Source organism: Calliphora vicina, chromosome 5 (genome assembly GCF_958450345.1).
Source record: "Calliphora vicina chromosome 5, idCalVici1.1, whole genome shotgun sequence".
NCBI lineage: Eukaryota > Metazoa > Arthropoda > Insecta > Diptera > Calliphoridae > Calliphora > Calliphora vicina.
Genome location: NC_088784.1, coordinates 110,191,281 through 110,208,777, shown reverse-complemented (window position 1 = coordinate 110,208,777; position 17,497 = coordinate 110,191,281). Strand labels below are relative to the sequence as shown.

Below are 17,497 nucleotides of genomic sequence, written 5' to 3'. Positions count from 1 at the left end.
TCAATATTTCATATGAAATATTTTCCCTTTTCCTTTTTTCGGTCATCAACTTTGTTCACGTGAAAAAATTCCCCTTGTTGTGAAATTTTTAGATGGAATTTTGTTAACAAAAGCAGCTTTTACGAACAAAATTAACTATTGTGAATGAAAAGTTCATGGGAATATCACGATAGCAATTTTCCCTTCGAGGGAAATGAATATTTCATGGGAACAAAATTTCACATGTTATTGCCGGTAGGGGGGATAGATTCCCCCATATTTAAAAGAACGCTTTCAATAAGTTTCGAAAAACTTGAGCCAACTTAACGATTATTACAGATATGAAACAAGTGACAGTTGTCATTTGTAAGTAATATTGAACCGTATGGTTATTTTGACGTTCTGCAACCACTGTTCAATGGTTGTGGTTTACAGAGCGAGAGAAAAAATACGAGTGTTATATATATTTGTCCCTCTTTCCAAACCACAACCTTTTTGGCATTTTCTTTTTTTGATTTTCTATTGCCATTTTACAGGAACCAGCTGATTCATATCTGTGTAATCTGTGGCTTTAGGTTTTGTTTTGTTACATTTTTATCTATTGTAATAATATTTATGAAATAAATAGTTTTCATTGTTAAATGCGGTGTGTTTTAAGGTGAAACAAAAATCCCGAAATTCTGGGATTTCAAAATCCATTCCCGAATTCTACATATGTAAATTGTCAATAGTCTTTAGAAGTATTTTAATTGTTTATTGTTTTAAATGCTATAGTATGAATGTGTCTCTGTTCTTTTAAATGTATCACAGCATGAAAATCTTAAATGTATGTAACTAACAAATTTAACAGAAATTCTTTTAATTATTTTCAATTATGTATTAATTTGTTTTTGTATAAAATTATTCTATTCTAATCTTTTAAATAGTCCTTGAGGTTGAGGCATTTGAACGTTTGTTGGGACCCTGTATGGACATCATGAAGCGTAACATTGATGATTATGAGACACAATTGATAAAGATTTTTGGCAGCAAAAATAATATCACCGATACACGATAAAAAGTCTGATGTTAAAATATTTTTTAAATAAAAACAACAACCACAACAAAAAAACAACTTTGAATACAACACACACATCCAAACATCTACAAACAACTTTACAAATTGTAAAACAACTGCACAAATTAATGTGAGAAGAAATGCAGCTAAAATAAAATTATTTAAAACAAAAAACGACCATCAAAAAAAATAAATAATTGAGTAAAAGCTAGAACTACTACTAGTTTAAAACAAAACAAAAAATTAAAGAAATTAATGACAAAAAGTAAGTTAGACAACAAAGCACAATTAATAAATTATAAAACAAGACTCCTTTAACCCTAAACACATACATACATATTGATCATATCCTGATAATGTGTTAAGAAAAACGTTAAATCCTTAAAACCAAAACCCAGCTTAACCAACAACAAAACAACAAGAAAATGTGTAAATCTAAGTTAAACAATTTAAATTCATTGTAAGAATGCTAAGAAAAGAACACACACAAAAAACAAATTTAGATAATTCTATAATTAAAGAAATAAGAATTTAATTTATTTGCATGATATGTAATAAACAACAATTATATAAGACAAAAAAAAACAATGTTAAGAAAAGAAAACCAAACATAATTAACAATCAAAATTTAAATGAAAAAAGCTTCTCGATTTATTATTGATAGTAAGTGCATACATACATTTTAAAGCTCAAAGCCCAATTTTACAAAAACAAACAAACAAAGATAAATATTAAAATAAATATCATTATTATAATATGGACCCTACTCTTCCTTGTCTTTATTACCATTATTATCATAATTATATGAATAACATTAATATTGATATGCATATGAGTACATCATACATATATCATTTATTATTATTATTATTATCATTATTACTGTTTAAATAATTTTAATTACATAATTACAAATTGTAACAAAAAATCATGTTAACTATTTTATTTAAATCCTTAAAAAACAAATCAAACATAAAACAAACAAATTATTCATCAAATGAACTATTAAGATCTTAATTATACTATTTATGTAATGTAAATTTAATTAAATTAACTTATTATTATAAAAATCTATTTTCTTTTTTTTTAAATAATTTTATGTATTTTAATTTTGTTATTGATTTTTTTTATTATTTTTAATTTTATTAGTTTATATTTCTTTTTGTTTGCTTTAACTAATTATTTAGTTAATTTTATATTAAATATACAACATATACATAAATTTAAATATTTTATTTACTTATATTGTATTTTTTCTTGTAAATTTTGCCATTTTTACAATTATTTTATTTTAGTTTTTTAGAGAGTCCTTAAGTAGATGAATTTTGTGAAAATTTAACATTTATATTAAAAATTTAGTTCAATGTGCTAAATGGGGTAATACAAAATTGTTACTTTGTAAGTCTCTTGTTAGTAATACACGCTCTTCAGGAAATGCCAATAGTGAATTTGTACCAGATGTACCCCAGCCAATGTAATCTTCTATTGACATTTAACATTAGCTTGTCATTAAAAATCCACCAGTAGACAGTAGCACAACTGACTATGTAGTCATTTTATATACATATTGATTGCAGAGCATAATAAAAAAAACTAAACTATTCAGGTGTCACGTATTCCTACTGACGCTTAAAGGAAAATTGTCGACATTTTAACTAGTGAATTGTCGATAGAGAATGAATGTTGACATAGAGAAATATGGTTCTAGGCTGACTATAGGGTGGTGTTTAAATTTATACATCGTAAGAAAAAGCCAAAATTTTTAGAATACATATCAAAATATTTGCTTAAAATTTGATCTTTTTCCACATTTAGAATAATTTCAAAATTAAAAAAAAAATTCGGCTTTGATTTTTTGGTTTTACTCGAAAATATCTTTCAATCAAAGCTTCGATTTAATTAAATTTAAGCTTAATTCTCTAAAATCTTATTTCAGAATTAAACATTTAAGCCATTCATCCCATATAACTATGCCCAACATAACAAATTCTTTAGCTTTATTCAAATGTTTTTAATTTAATATAATTCATTCATTACTGAATTAATTAATTTAACCAATGATTCAAATGTGATTCTGTTCAAATTTAATGAAAATTTTGTTTTTATTTAGCTTTTACAATATTATTTGATAAATATTTCTTTAAGGCTTTTTGTAATAGATTTGAATTGAAGAAAAATTAAATCAAAAATTTAATCATTTAATAAATTTTGTTAAGAATTTGAATTAAAAAAAAACTGATTCAATAAAGAATTAATTCTCAGGAATTGTGCCTAGGAATTAATTTGTAATGAATTGTTTAATTGTATGGTTAAGAGAAAAACAAAAATAATTTGATTTATTCGAATTAAGCAAAGGTTCATTCGCTTTCAATGTAGGTGGACATATTTGAGGCTATGAAATAAATCCCAATAAGCACTAAATCCCTAAAAATTCAAGCACTTGAATATTTTGTTGGAATTTTACATGAATGCTAATTTAATTATGTTTTAAACTTGAAAAATATTAAAAAAAAAAATAAAAAACATGGCTTGAATTTTTACTGGAGAATGCTACTGATATAAAGTGTATTACAACTGTAATTTAATTGCTTGAACTGGATTCAAGGCTTGAATTACATTTGCTTTCAACTTGAATTCCAGCAAAAATGCTTATTGGGGATTGTTTTAAGACAAATAACTCTTGTTTGGACAAATTTAGATTGATACTAGGGATGCCAATCCCGAAATCCCGATCCCGAAAATCCCGGGATTTTTCGGGATCGGGATTTCCCGAATCCCGGGATTTGTGAAAAAGAATCCCGGGATTTTTCGGGATTAACAAATCCCGAAATATTATGAGATTTTTGATATTTTAGGAAGATTTTTGAAGCACCCAAAATACTTAGAAAGCTAAATTTCAGCATATTTATAATAATCTCGCTTCAAATCCAAACGCAGCCAGATTTTTTCATTTGAATCAGGAAGCAGCACGTCTCCCTTCCATTGACAGGCTTTTACACAATTTACACTTTTACGAAATTTATGTTCAAGTTATTTTCTGAAGGGGCAAATGTAGTCCGATTTCCGCAGTACTTTACAGTATAATTTCAGAGTACTTACAACTTATTTTGTGCAAAATTTTGTAAGGATTGTCGTATAATCAAGATATTTATGAATGCTCAAACAGTACTCCGGGGGACAATTGTATGGAGCTAGGGGAAATCATGGACCATTTATTTTAATTTAATGCATTAGTTTTTGATTTGTTATATTTTTACTTAAATATATTAATGAAATCAATAGTTTTTATTGTTGAATTTGATGTTTTTGACGTTTAACTAAAATCCCGAAGTCCCGAAAAATCCCGAAATCCCGAAAAATCCCGGGATCCCGAAAAATCCCGGGGTCCCGAAAAATCCCGGGATCCCGGGATTTACATTTCTAAAATCCCGAATCCCGGGATTTGTAAAACCCAGTCCCGTTTGGCATCCCTAATTGATACCAATGTAAAGTAGATATATTGGAAGTTATAATGGAATTTTTTGTTGGGCAACGATGCCGACCTTATGAGTGCAACGTCTTGTGTTTAAAATTTCTCAAGTTTGTGCTAAACAAATGTCAAGGGAGGACAGCTAAATTCTTCTTTACTTCATAACCTCAAATTTGCCCATCTTTTATAAGAAAACACTTAAAAAATCGGTTATCGCAGAGAATACTCGGCGACGGCGTTTCTTAGCTTATTTTCGGAAAAATACTGTCCGGTAGCTTTCCATGTTGAAAACTTTAAAAGTTTGTGCCAAATAAATTTCAAGACAGCTCAATGTGACGACAGCTCAATTCTTGACATTTCATCATTTTACAGCTTAAAAGAAAACACATAAAAGATCCAAAGCTTTGTTAGGCTCCCAATATTTATAAATACATACATATAAATGCATGACTATAACAAACAGTCTTGGAGAGTTTGTCTCGTTTATCTCAACATTTCTCTGTTTCCTCATTTGATACATAATTGCTATCAAAATATTCATTTAGTGCAGAAATATTTCCTTTTTCTCCTCTGAGTGTATCCACGTCTGTAAATAATTAGCTTATTGACGACTACATTCGATTAAACGACAAACGATTAATAAAATTGGTTTAAAAAAAGGTCCAGTCTTCCAAAAAAAATGAGGCTACAAATCAATGGTTGGCACAAAGAGAACTTTTTAAGACCTTGAGCCAGAGGCATGTTTCTAAAACTTTCACTATTATTAACCTTAGGTAGGGTTGAACTAGAGGCTCAACTGAGAGTAAACATTTTATTACTCTCTCCCAAATTGTATGGCTGACACAATAACAAAATACATTCGATTTTTGACAACAGACTTAGGTATTTTTATCTCTCAGTAACACTTCTTTATATATTTTATTCTGTTATTAAACTTTTCTGTTAAAAAAAAACAAGTGGCTGATAAAATTTTTGTTTCTCATTTGTCTGATTTCTTTAAATTCGTGTTGTATACATATAAATGCGAATTATTTTCGACCCCTCGTGGAAATGCTTGCCAATTACTGGTATAAATATAAATCGGGAACCACAGTATACAGGAAATCTTTATTACATCCTAAAAGTGGCTGAAGACAAATGTACTGCTTATGCAATTTGTTTAAAGAAATTCCCATAGAAAACATTAAATTAAAGGTGCGATATTAAAATAAAAACAATGTTTGCAATTAGTATTCAAATTCATCTATTTAGGCGTTACTCATTATGAAATTAAATAATTTAATGTTAATGTTAATTTAATTATTATTATTATTTTTTGTTAAACATATTATTTTTAGTTAAAATTTGAATAAATTTATTCTAGTGAAGATTTACCACAATTAAGGAGAAATCTAAAGCAAGTATGTAGTTAAAAGTTTAATACAAAAAAAAGAGGAAAACATAAACTAAATGAATGAAAAACTAAATTTATAAAACAAAGTAGATATGAAAACCAAATATCAAAAAAAGTTATACAGATAAAAAAAAAAAAATAAATAAATAAAACATTTATTTATAAACAAAGTTTTTTAAACAATAATTTAAAAAGAAATTAAGTTTTTTTTTTGGAGAATTTTTGAGAAAATTGAATAGATTACATATGTATATTGAAGGTTGAAAATGGGGACTAAATTCAAAATATTGTGCAGGCGATTACATAAAGTTTATGTTTTATTTTAAAATATGTAATTGCGTTAAGAATGTTTATTTATAGTTTATAAATTTATTTTACAAAACAAAACTTTGTTTTTCGGATTACAAAAAAAGAAGCCCTAAATATTTGTAAATGTTTTTTGCGAAAGAAAAAAATCGTAGTTAGATGTTTTTAGTCATAATAATTTTAAGTGGTACATAAAACAAACAAAAAAAAATATATAAGAAAAACGCTTAACTTCAATTTAAAACTACAAACTACAGCCATAAACAATTAAAATAAAAATGTCACCAAAAATAATATTACATAATAATAAAAATAAAAATGCGTTAAATAAACTCTGTTATAGTACAATAGAGTAATAATTAAAAACAAAATATACCTACATATTTACATATACATACATATATACTACATCATATGTATGTATTTATAAAAATATATTACAATTCTAAATTGATTCAAAATTTATTTTTTTCTCTTAGAAATCGAAAACAATTGATGGGAACACAGCTAATAATAGAAAAACAAATTAAAAGCATATAACAAAAAAAAACTCTAGCACAATCATAACAGATACATAAAATATATCATAAAACTTTAAACGACTTTAGTAAATGTTTTATGATGAAAAAAAAAATTAAAAAGAAATTTTGAATAAAAAGTGACTAAACAAAAAGAAAAACTTTTCAAAAAAGCAATATTTTAGTTGGTTCAAACAAAATTTGAAAAAAAAAAATTAAAATTAAAAAAAACCCAATTCAGGAGGCTGTCAAATAAGAAAATATCTAAACACTTTGTTAGTTTTTATTTGTTTATACATAATTTCAAACGTAAACTTTTCATCCTCCACTAATATGAGCTTATTATTATTAAACTATATTTAATTATGAAAGCAAGTAAAACTTTAACTGAATTAAAAGAAACATTTTCAAAACAGTACATAAAGATACAATTATAACTATAGAGAGATTTGTTTCATTGGTGTTTTGATTGATCTATAGTAAAGATTTGAAAAATGTTTGTAAATGTTTCAGCCGTTTATTTTGTATTCGTACACTTAAACAAAAACCATTTAAAAACATGAATGTTTAAATTTAAGTAAAATTTAAAAAAAAATATACATACATACAAATATATATCAATGGAATTTATTAATTGTATAACAAAATAATTTAAAAATAAACAAAAAACACACACAAGTTAAAAACTATCAAAACAAAGAAAACGCTGCTTTCAGAACATAGGAAAATACTAAACATGTTAGTCTTTCTTATAAATAAACTTAAAATAAATTAGAGAAAATTGTTTATAACAAAACATGCAGCTAAAACTACAGAAAATATAATAAAATTAACCAAATTTATTATAATAATGAAAGTACTGGACATTTTCTTCATTTACCAACACAAGCATACAATATTCACACACACACACAAGCTATACACATACACAGTTCATAAACATATACACACACACATATACATTTACTTTCATAAAACCCCAAAAAATATCATTTAATTCAAATAAAAACAATTTTGTTTAAATTGAAAAAGTTAAACAAAAAAACAATATAAGAAAAAATTTAAAAAAAAACATAATAAATTAATTAATTTAATTGTTGTGTTGTATGTGTAAAACTATATGAAAATAATAATTAAACAAAAAAATTAATTAGTTATGTAAGAGCTAGCCATGCACAATGCCACTTTAATTTATACAAAAAACAAAAACTATCAATAAATAAAAATCGTAAAAGAAAAGAAAATCTATTTACCCATAAACTATTTACATCCATTCTCATCCTTTGTGTTAAAATTGATTTAGTTTTATAAAATATCAACATCCTTCTACTTTATCAGTTAATTTATGAATTTTTGTCTTGGCTATGCAAAAATTTAAAAAAGTAAAAATTAATAAACACTCACACACACACACACATAAAGTGTTTAATAATAATTCGTATTAATAGTAAAAAAACTAAAGAAAATATTAAACGCTAATAATGACGACGACGACGACGATGATGATGATTATAATAAAATAAAAAAATGAATTACTTATAAAATAATTAAAAATCGATTTTTAATCCCAATTTAAAAATATTAATAAAGAAAGAAAAAAAAAAGAATTCATGTTTTAGAACATAAATTAAAACATGGAAAACGTCAGCAAAACCAAACAAGAAAATACAAAATAAAGCAAATAATTTAAAAACAAACTTTAAAAAACTCATCGTGTTTAATTTTTGTAAGCATTTCCTCTAGGAGAGGAATGTAAAAATTTTATGAAAGCCTAAATCGGTCTAAAAATGTGTAAGTTAGAGTACTACGACCTAACTAACCTAAAACACTTTTTTCAAAATATCTTAACATTTTTAGGATGTTTCAAAATCTTTGACAACAAAAAGTGTTATTTTTTAGCAGAGTGTTATTTATAAATGTTATGAACTGAAATCAATGAAATCAAATCATAATCACCCTTATCGTGGTTGGCGTAAACGTCTTACGCAACAAGTTTCCACTTACCATATCTTTTTCTATGGACGTTATTCCGATGACGTTACCGTCAGCCTCGTCCAAGAAATTCAGTTGGTCAAAATACCACAATTTAGGTTTATAGAGTTCATCTTTTGATGACCCTGACCTCATGATGTTCTTTACTTTTCTGATTGCTCTCTTATATGAGGCTTTAAATATGTTTAGTTTCTTTAATACGATTACCCGGTTTGCCTCAGGATTCACCTCTTTCAATGAGCAGGCTGATAACTTTTTCTTTGGCGTCTTCACAACAATGGTCCATCTTATTGTGGCTGGATGGGACTGGTATATTTCCTGAAAGTGGCTCCAGAATTCATTATTATTATTGTTTGCCATTTTTTTAATTTTCAATTTGGTCTGTAACAACACAAAATTTTATTTTATTATTAAAAAAAGTTGTTTGTGTATCTTAATCACAAAATCACTGAATCGAATACATATAGATTAAAATATTAAGTTAAAAATTGTGTAGGTTCTTCTTGCGAGTAGCTACGTCCAAAATTATGTTTTTCTAGATTTTTTTTTTAAATGGAGTACATAGTTACAAAAAACTAGAGATATCCTACTACATCTTTCCAAAATCACTACTGAAGCAGCTATTTTATGTTTTTAAAAACGGGTTCGAATATAGATTAAAATATTAAATTGAATCTTTTTAATTTCTTGTGATTAGCACTGAAACTTTTTTAAAATGGAGTTAACGTTACAAAAAACTAAAGGTAATAAAATGCTATCAATCTGGCAACTTTATACGCCTATGTATTTCTTATGGGAATGTTTGGCTGGTAGACCCCCCAAATCTAAACCGTAATAACTTCATATAAAAAAAAATGTTTTTGCTGATGTCAGCGGCTCATGTCAGCCGCGGTGTTGCCACTCAAGCTATTGCATACCTTAAGGCTTACACAATTTGAATGCCGCCATAGTTTTGGCGTTCCGTAACAAAGTTTCTGTTCCGTTCTGTAGTATGTTATTTTGTAGATAAATGTTAAATATTTCACTCTCAAAAAATGTTGCCACAACTGCCTTCAAATTGTCAAACTTTTTGTCTGTTATCAGCTGTTTTGTATTGATGTGAGCCATATGAACGTATACAATTAAACAATCTGGCATCACTTTATTATATCTAGGTTCTTCTACACCATTTCCAATTGTATTTCAGAAGTTTCTAATTGTATTTCAGAAATTTCCAATTGAATTTCAGAAATTTCTAATTATATTTCAGAAAATTCCATTTATATTTCAGAAATTTCCAATTATATTTCAGAAATTTCTAATTATATTTCAGAATTTTCTAATTATATTTCAGAATTTTCCATATATATTTCAGAAATTTCTAATTGTATTTCAGAAATTTCCAATTGTATTTCAGAATTTTCCAATTGTATTTCAAAATTTTCTATTTGTATTTCAGAAATATCCATTGGTATTGCTATTAGAATTTTCTGAAATACAAATGGAAATTTCTGAAATACAATTGGAAAATTCTGAAATACAATTGGAAATTTCTGAAATACAATTAGAAATTTCTGAAATATAAATGGAAAATTCTGAAATATAATTAGAAAATTCTGAAATATAATTAGAAATTTCTGAAATATAATTGGAAATTTCTGAAATATAAATGGAAATTTCTGAAATATAAATGGAAATTTCTGAAATTGAATTGGAATTTTCTGAAATATAATTAGAAATTTCTGAAATTCAATTGGAAATTTCTGAAATACAATTAGAAACTTCTGAAATACAATTGGAAATGGTGTAGTTTTTTGTAACAAAACCAACTAAAATTGTAATTATTTGAAAATATAATAAAATAGCTTACACAGCTTAATTATAAAATATTTTCAGTGATTCATAAACAACTTTGTTTCAATTATTGGCTACTTATATGATACTGGCAGAATTGAATGCAATCTGGTAGCACTATAATTATAAATGCCCCAAAGTATGCTGTATTTTTATGCTAGCTCATTGCTGCTTTAAGGGCTACCAGCCTTGAAACCATCATTTATTCCCAATTTAAATCCCAAGTCACGGAGTAAAATTACGATTCGTTTTCTTTTTATTATTACTAAAAATCTTGATTTCCGTTGCACTTAGAACTAAGTTGTTAAGTAAAAGAAATACATACACGAAGTGATTACTCACTGGTCTTCTTTTGCGTACCTGTAGATTGGTCATATCATCATGAATTTATTTTTTATGTTTAAAATTTTAGTTTTTGTTTTTTTTTATTATTTTAATGTGTTTATTCTTCATATATAATGTTATTAATAGCATAGAAATATTTTATATAAGAGAATGTTCTTGTTCAATTTTATTTTATTTTTTCATTCACTGATGACAGACGAGACAGACAGTTTAATAAAAAGTAATAAGAAAGAAAACTGTCTTTTTGTTTGTTATTTCTTCTTGTTCTTATTAAATGATGGTTGAATGTAGTACGTTCGTGTTTATTTTTCTTGTAAATGTTTTTTTATGATTTATATAAAAAATTAAAACTAAAAATCTAACTGTATAGATCATCATCGCCATTGTCGCCTGGTGGATTCGCAGGTGCATTTGGTCCAGAACCCTGTTGATTGCTGGATTGACCGGGGAACCTTTTTGAAATAAAAACATGATAAAATATTACTCTGTCCTCAATGCTTAAATAAAAAACTACTGCTAAACTAAACTATATAAAAGTTGAATGTTACCTAAAGTTTTGTCCAAAACCACGAGATTGTTGTAATGTTTGGGCAAACATTTCATATTTCCTGATGTCATTATCAGATACTGAACGACGTGCAAATCTCATGGCCTCCTCGAAATGGGCACGAGTAATTTCTGGTACTGGATCTTCTTCGTCCATCTAAAAGTAGGTTTTAAATCAAAATTAAAAAAACTGTTCTATAGCCAAGTTGTTAGTTAAACAAACTTACGTCCATGGCTGAGTTTTGGTTTTCAGCTCTCTCTTTTTCACGTTTAATCTCAGCTTCAATAGCCTGACGAATGGCCAATTTACAAGCACGTTGACATATTTCAGTCAAATCAGCACCTGAGAAACCTTGTGTCACCTTGGCAATATAAGTAAGATCAACATCCTTGGCCAGAGGGGACTTTCTCAAATTGGCTTTGAGAATAGCTTCACGAGACTTGTCGTCGGGAAGTGGAATATAGATAAGTTGATCCAAACGTCCGGGACGCAAGATTGCTGGATCAATAATGTCGGGACGATTGGTGGCACCGATAATAAAGACATTCTTCTTGGCACCCATGCCGTCCATTTCAGTAAGAATCTGATTGATGACACGATCAGCAGCACCACCAGCATCACCGACATTTCCACCACGAGCCTTGGCAATCGAATCCAACTCATCGAAGAAGAGCACACAAGGCGCAGCCGAGCGTGCCTTGTCGAAAATGTCACGGACATTAGCTTCGGACTCACCAAACCACATGGTCAACAGTTCGGGACCCTTGACGGAAATGAAGTTAGCTTGGCATTCGTTTGCAATAGCCTTGGCCAAAAGAGTTTTACCGCAACCAGGCGGACCATAGAACAATACACCACGACTGGGTTGCATGCCGAACTTCAAGAACTTATCTGGATGCTCCACTGGATACTGAACCAATTCCTGCAATTCCTTCTTCACATTCTCCAAACCACCAATATCGCCCCAAGTGGTATTGGGTACTTCAACCACGGTTTCGCGCAATGCCGAAGGGCTTGATTTGGTCATGGCATAACGGAAGTTCTCCATAGTTACAGCCAACGAAGCCAATACTTCGGCATCGATTTTATCGTCTTCCAAATCAATCAAGTCCATCTTTTCACGGATTTGTTGCAAAGCAGCTTCCGAGCACAACGAAGCCAAATCAGCACCTACATGACCATGAGTTTCAGCTGCAATTTGTTCCAAGTCAACATCATCGGCCAACTTCATATTCTTGGTGTGAATGCGCAACACCTCCAAACGTCCAGTAGCATCAGGAATACCAATATCGATTTCACGATCGAAGCGTCCAAAACGACGCAGAGCTGGATCAATGGAATTGGGTCTGTTAGTGGCAGCCATAACAATCAGATGAGAGCTCTTCTTCATGCCGTCCATAAGAGTGAGCAATTGCGAAACAATACGACGTTCCACTTCACCATGAGTCTTGTCACGCTTTGGTGCGATAGCATCGATTTCATCAATGAATATAATAGCTGGAGAATTCTTTTCGGCCTCTTCAAAAGCCTTGCGCAAATTCGATTCAGATTCACCGGCCAATTTGGACATAATTTCAGGACCATTAATTAGGAAGAAGAATGCACCAGTCTCATTGGCGACTGCACGAGCAATCAAGGTCTTACCAGTACCAGGGGGACCGTACATAAGAATACCGCGTGGTGGCTTAACACCAATTGCCTTGAAGAGTGATGGATGACGTAGCGGCAATTCAACCATTTCTTTAATTTGAGCCAATTGTTTGCGACATCCACCAATATCGTCATAACCGACGGCATTTAGAGATTCTTCCTCTTCCTATGGAAGTAAATAAATTCGAGAAATATGTAATACTTGAATATACTTAATTTCAATAAATTATATAATAAATTTTTAACAAATTATAGAAATATGATGCGCTGTGGCGAGATGGGTCGAAAGAGAAATTGTGGAATTAACAATTTGTATTTTTTGTAAAATTGTTGAACTTTTAAAAATAAGAGAGCTATATTCGGCTGTTCCGCTTTCACCAAATTATACTTTAAAATAAAAATTTTAAATATTTTTAGGTAAACAAAATTTCAAATTTAGTTTCTTTATTAGTAAAAAAATGTATGGTAAACAATTTTTTTTGCAAAAAAAAAATCGGATTAAAAAATATTTTTCCCGATTTTGACCCATTGTAGGTCTGATTTACTATGGCTTGAATTAGATACCTATAATTGCCTATATTAATGAGTTTGTAATCCAGATATAGGCCAAAAATCGAGGTTCGGGTTTTTTCCTTATATCTAAGTTATATGTGGGCAGATTTTCTCGATATTACATAGCAACCGAATATTAATGTATGAATCATGTAAGTTATTTGAAGGAAATATGATCGACTATAACGATCCAGAATATATACATTGTGGGTCGCAAATGAAATTAACGAAAAGACAAATATACCTTGTCACTCATGGTGAATGTTAAAAAGGGAGAATAATTAAATATTTTGAAACCATTTCGAAGGGAATCCGTCTATACTATTTTAAAAGAAACTTTGTTTTCCAAAAATCACACATTTTGTCCGTTTTAGGTTCTTCAGATTCCGTGTAACTTATTAATTCAAATAATATTTAATAATTCCATATTTCTGATTTTAATTTGACAAAGTTTTTAATATTAAAACAAAATGAAGTTTTTGATTAAATTTTTTTGATTAAAATTTGTAGAAAAACAAATAAATACAAAGAAATATCTATTCCACTTTGAAAACTGAAGTTGATTTTATTCCGAAAGAAATTTGGGTTTTACTTTTTCTGAAGAAGCAAAATGTGGAATTAATTCCACATTCGATCGGAATGGGATTCTATGACAGAGGTGTGTGTATGTTTAAAAATTAAAAAAATTCATTCTCGAAAAAAAAAAAAAAATGTTTACTTGTTATTAACATGAGAATTAAAAGAACTACTCCTTTTTACCAAAAATTATAAATAAAAGTTTTTATTGCTTACCTCTCTCTTAATTGGATCGCCATCACAGAAGATAACAGTTTCTGGTGCAACAATACAGTAGGGTTCAGGATCTGTCAGGACAACCTTAAACTCAATAGGACGCATAGCGGCGCGTACAATGAAATTATCACCCATATGGATGGGTCTATAAGCTTCCAAGAAGTAAGGTTTTAAATAAATCTCGAATAAATTACCGGTAACACCTTCGGTGGTATCATCAATTGGTAAAATACGAACGCGTTTGCCGTACTTAACATCCGGACAGGGATGAATAGAAACAACATCGGATAGATGAACACATAGATTATTACGAACAACACGATTCATGCGAATCTTCTCATCGGGACATGCATCATCGGAAAGGACAATACAAACAGTTTCCTTGCGACGTTTACCTTTTAATATCACGGTATCACCACGGAATAATTGCAATTCGTCCATTTTTGCCTAAAACAAAATTATTAAAACTTAAATCAGATATAATTAATTATTAGGAAGTTTTAATCCTACCTGTGATAATGACACCACGGAGTTGTCGTCATTGGTGGCTTCATCGACAATCAAACGATTGGGACGATCTTTACGTTTAAGAATAGCTGTAGCCAAATCTTCACTGTAAGTTAAACAAAGAATAGAATTTGGTAAAATTGCCTAAAATATTTTGAAATTTAATAAAAATAATTAAAATCTCTATGACAACCGTTTTTCTTTTATTGACATATGTTGTTTAATATTTCCATCAGATGTTATAGGTTTTTCATCTTGTCTCTGACGATATTTGTTGACATAAGTGGAAGTATCATTTTCACAAACGCCATCATTATCGTCTTCATTGTCATTAATAGGGTCTGAGTTCCAGTATGAACTCCGATTACCGCCACTACTACCACCATTTTTACGACCATTATTACTACCACCACTCGCCATTTTTTTTTTGTGTTTTTTTCTTCTTTCACTCAACACACTAAAATAATTGTTTCTTTGTTAGTTGTTTGGTGGTAATCTTGCGTGTAACTTTTTTTCAAACAAAGATTCAATAATTCTTTTTAATTTTTGACAAAGAAAATTAAACAAACAGAATGGAAAACTTCAAATATTGATTTAAAATAGTAAGCCCTCTAAATTATTTAAACAATACAATAATAGTATTGCCATTTCATCAAATAAATAAAAATCTATTTCAAAAGTCCATCAAAATTAGTTAACATTTCATTATAATTATACCATTTTTTCCATTATTTGCTAATTGTTTCCACACAATGACGACGCGAAATTGAAACATTTTTTTTCGAGTCGTCGTCACAGCTGCATTTTTTTTTATTTTGTCGGCTTTTTTTCTTTAAGGGTTTGTTCATCAACTATTTTCTTTCTAGTTTTTCCATGTTATTAGACTTACCCTTTTGAATCGGCCATGTTTTTAGTAATATTTGTTTAGTTAATGACTTATTTAAAAAGAATTTAATAAATTACACTTAAAACTTATGTTATTTATTGAAAGTTTAAATTTTGCAATAGTCGATTTTTGCACTGCACGAACGTATTTTATTCACAAAAAAACTACCTTTCGTACCAAGAGCTGACTCGTTGCAGTGCTGACAACATTGATATAACAACAATTTCACAGACCTTCGTTTTTGACATTGTCATTACAGAGTTGTATGGAAACGGCACAAACGCACAGTTGTAAAAAAATTTTTGCGATAAATTTAATAAAACAAGATATCGATAACATAGAAGTAATTACTTATTATTAATTGAATTAATTTATAAAATTCAAAATAAACAACGTTTTGTTGTATATTATGTATATATATTATTGTTGTTTTGCATATTGTCGTTCACACTAAAAATTGTATTAAAGCCAACTTGTAGTGACAGCTAAACATTCTAGGGGGGTCTATCAGCCAAAAATTCCCATAAAAAATACACATGTGAGCTGCTGATGTCAGCTGCGTGAGCCGGAGTATAAAGTTGCCAGATCGATAGCATTTTATTATCTCTAGTTTTGCTATTCACAAGAAATTAAAATAAAAATAATATTTTAATCTATATTCGAACCAGTTTTTAAAAACATAAAATAGCTTCAGTAGTGATTTTGGAAAGATTTTGTTTTTTGTAACTACTCCATTTTAAAAAAGTTCTAGAAACAAATAATTTTGGAAGTAGCTATCGCATGAAACTAAAAAAAATTTTAAATTTAATATTTTAATCAATATTCGAACACGATTTTAAAAACTAAAAACAGCTTCAGTAGTGATTTTGGTAAGATTTAGTGGGATATCTCTAGTTTTTGGTAACAACTACTGCATTTTTTAAAAAATGGAAGAAGAATCTAAACAATTTTTATTTAATATTTTAATCTATATTGGTTTCAATGATTTTGGTAAGATTAAGTGTGATTCCCAAACAACTTTTTTTAATAATAAAAGAAAATTGGCCTGACAATTTGATAAAAAAAAAATGGCAAACAATAATATATTCTGGAGCCAATTTCTGGAAATATACTAGTCACATTCTGCTTTGTTGCAGATTAGGAAGGATCATTGTGCCGACTAAAAGGAAAAAGAGCTCAGCATTCTCATTGAAAATAATTAAAGAGGTGAATCCTGAGGAAAACCGGGTAATGGTATTAAAAAAATAAATATATTTAGATCCTCATACGAAAGAGAAGTCTATCAAAATTTCGAGATATTTTTAGGGTAGTACCTCTAACTCACACATTTTTAGACCGATTTCAAAAGTTTAAACAATTATGGAATGGCAAAGGATTAGGCTTACATAAAATGTATGCATAAAATTTATGTTCCAATAAATTGTGTAAGTTTTTATAAAAAGTTTTTGAAAAATGAAAACCATGCTTTGTTAAAAACTAAATTTTCTTTATACATCATTAGTATACATTTTTATAAGCTTTCATATCAAAATAAGCAATGAAAAGCTACTAAAATAAAAAATTGTGTAAATTTTGTTTTTTTAGATATTCTTAACAAAAACAATACTTATATGTAACTTATAATATTAATGAATATGTTCTTATTCTGAATGAAAAAAGTTTGGGAAAAAA

General features: G+C 28.5%; 2 protein-coding genes across 2 annotated transcripts in view; one reads left to right on the top strand and one right to left on the bottom strand.

Annotated features, from left to right (window-relative positions):
• Positions 1 to 1,805, top strand: part of Pka-R2 (cAMP-dependent protein kinase type II regulatory subunit) — a 73,467-nt gene extending 71,662 nt beyond the window's left edge. Inside the window, exon 10 of the mRNA XM_065513367.1 lies at positions 906 to 1,805. Coding sequence (XP_065369439.1) covers positions 906 to 1,036 — 131 coding nt within the window. The 3' untranslated portion in view covers positions 1,037 to 1,805. The remainder of the gene's footprint in view (positions 1 to 905) is intronic.
• A 9,338-nt stretch (positions 1,806 to 11,143) lies between these two features.
• On the bottom strand, positions 11,144 to 16,017 carry TER94 (Transitional endoplasmic reticulum ATPase TER94). Its single transcript, XM_065512455.1, has 6 exons — positions 15,830 to 16,017; positions 14,944 to 15,046; positions 14,434 to 14,880; positions 11,666 to 13,255; positions 11,441 to 11,595; positions 11,144 to 11,344 (listed from the first exon to the last, which is right to left on the bottom strand). Exons 1-6 carry the CDS (start codon positions 15,844 to 15,846, stop codon positions 11,251 to 11,253), a joined length of 2,406 nt encoding a protein of 801 aa, XP_065368527.1. The 5' UTR covers positions 15,847 to 16,017; the 3' UTR covers positions 11,144 to 11,250.
• Between the last annotated feature and the right edge of the window lie 1,480 nt (positions 16,018 to 17,497).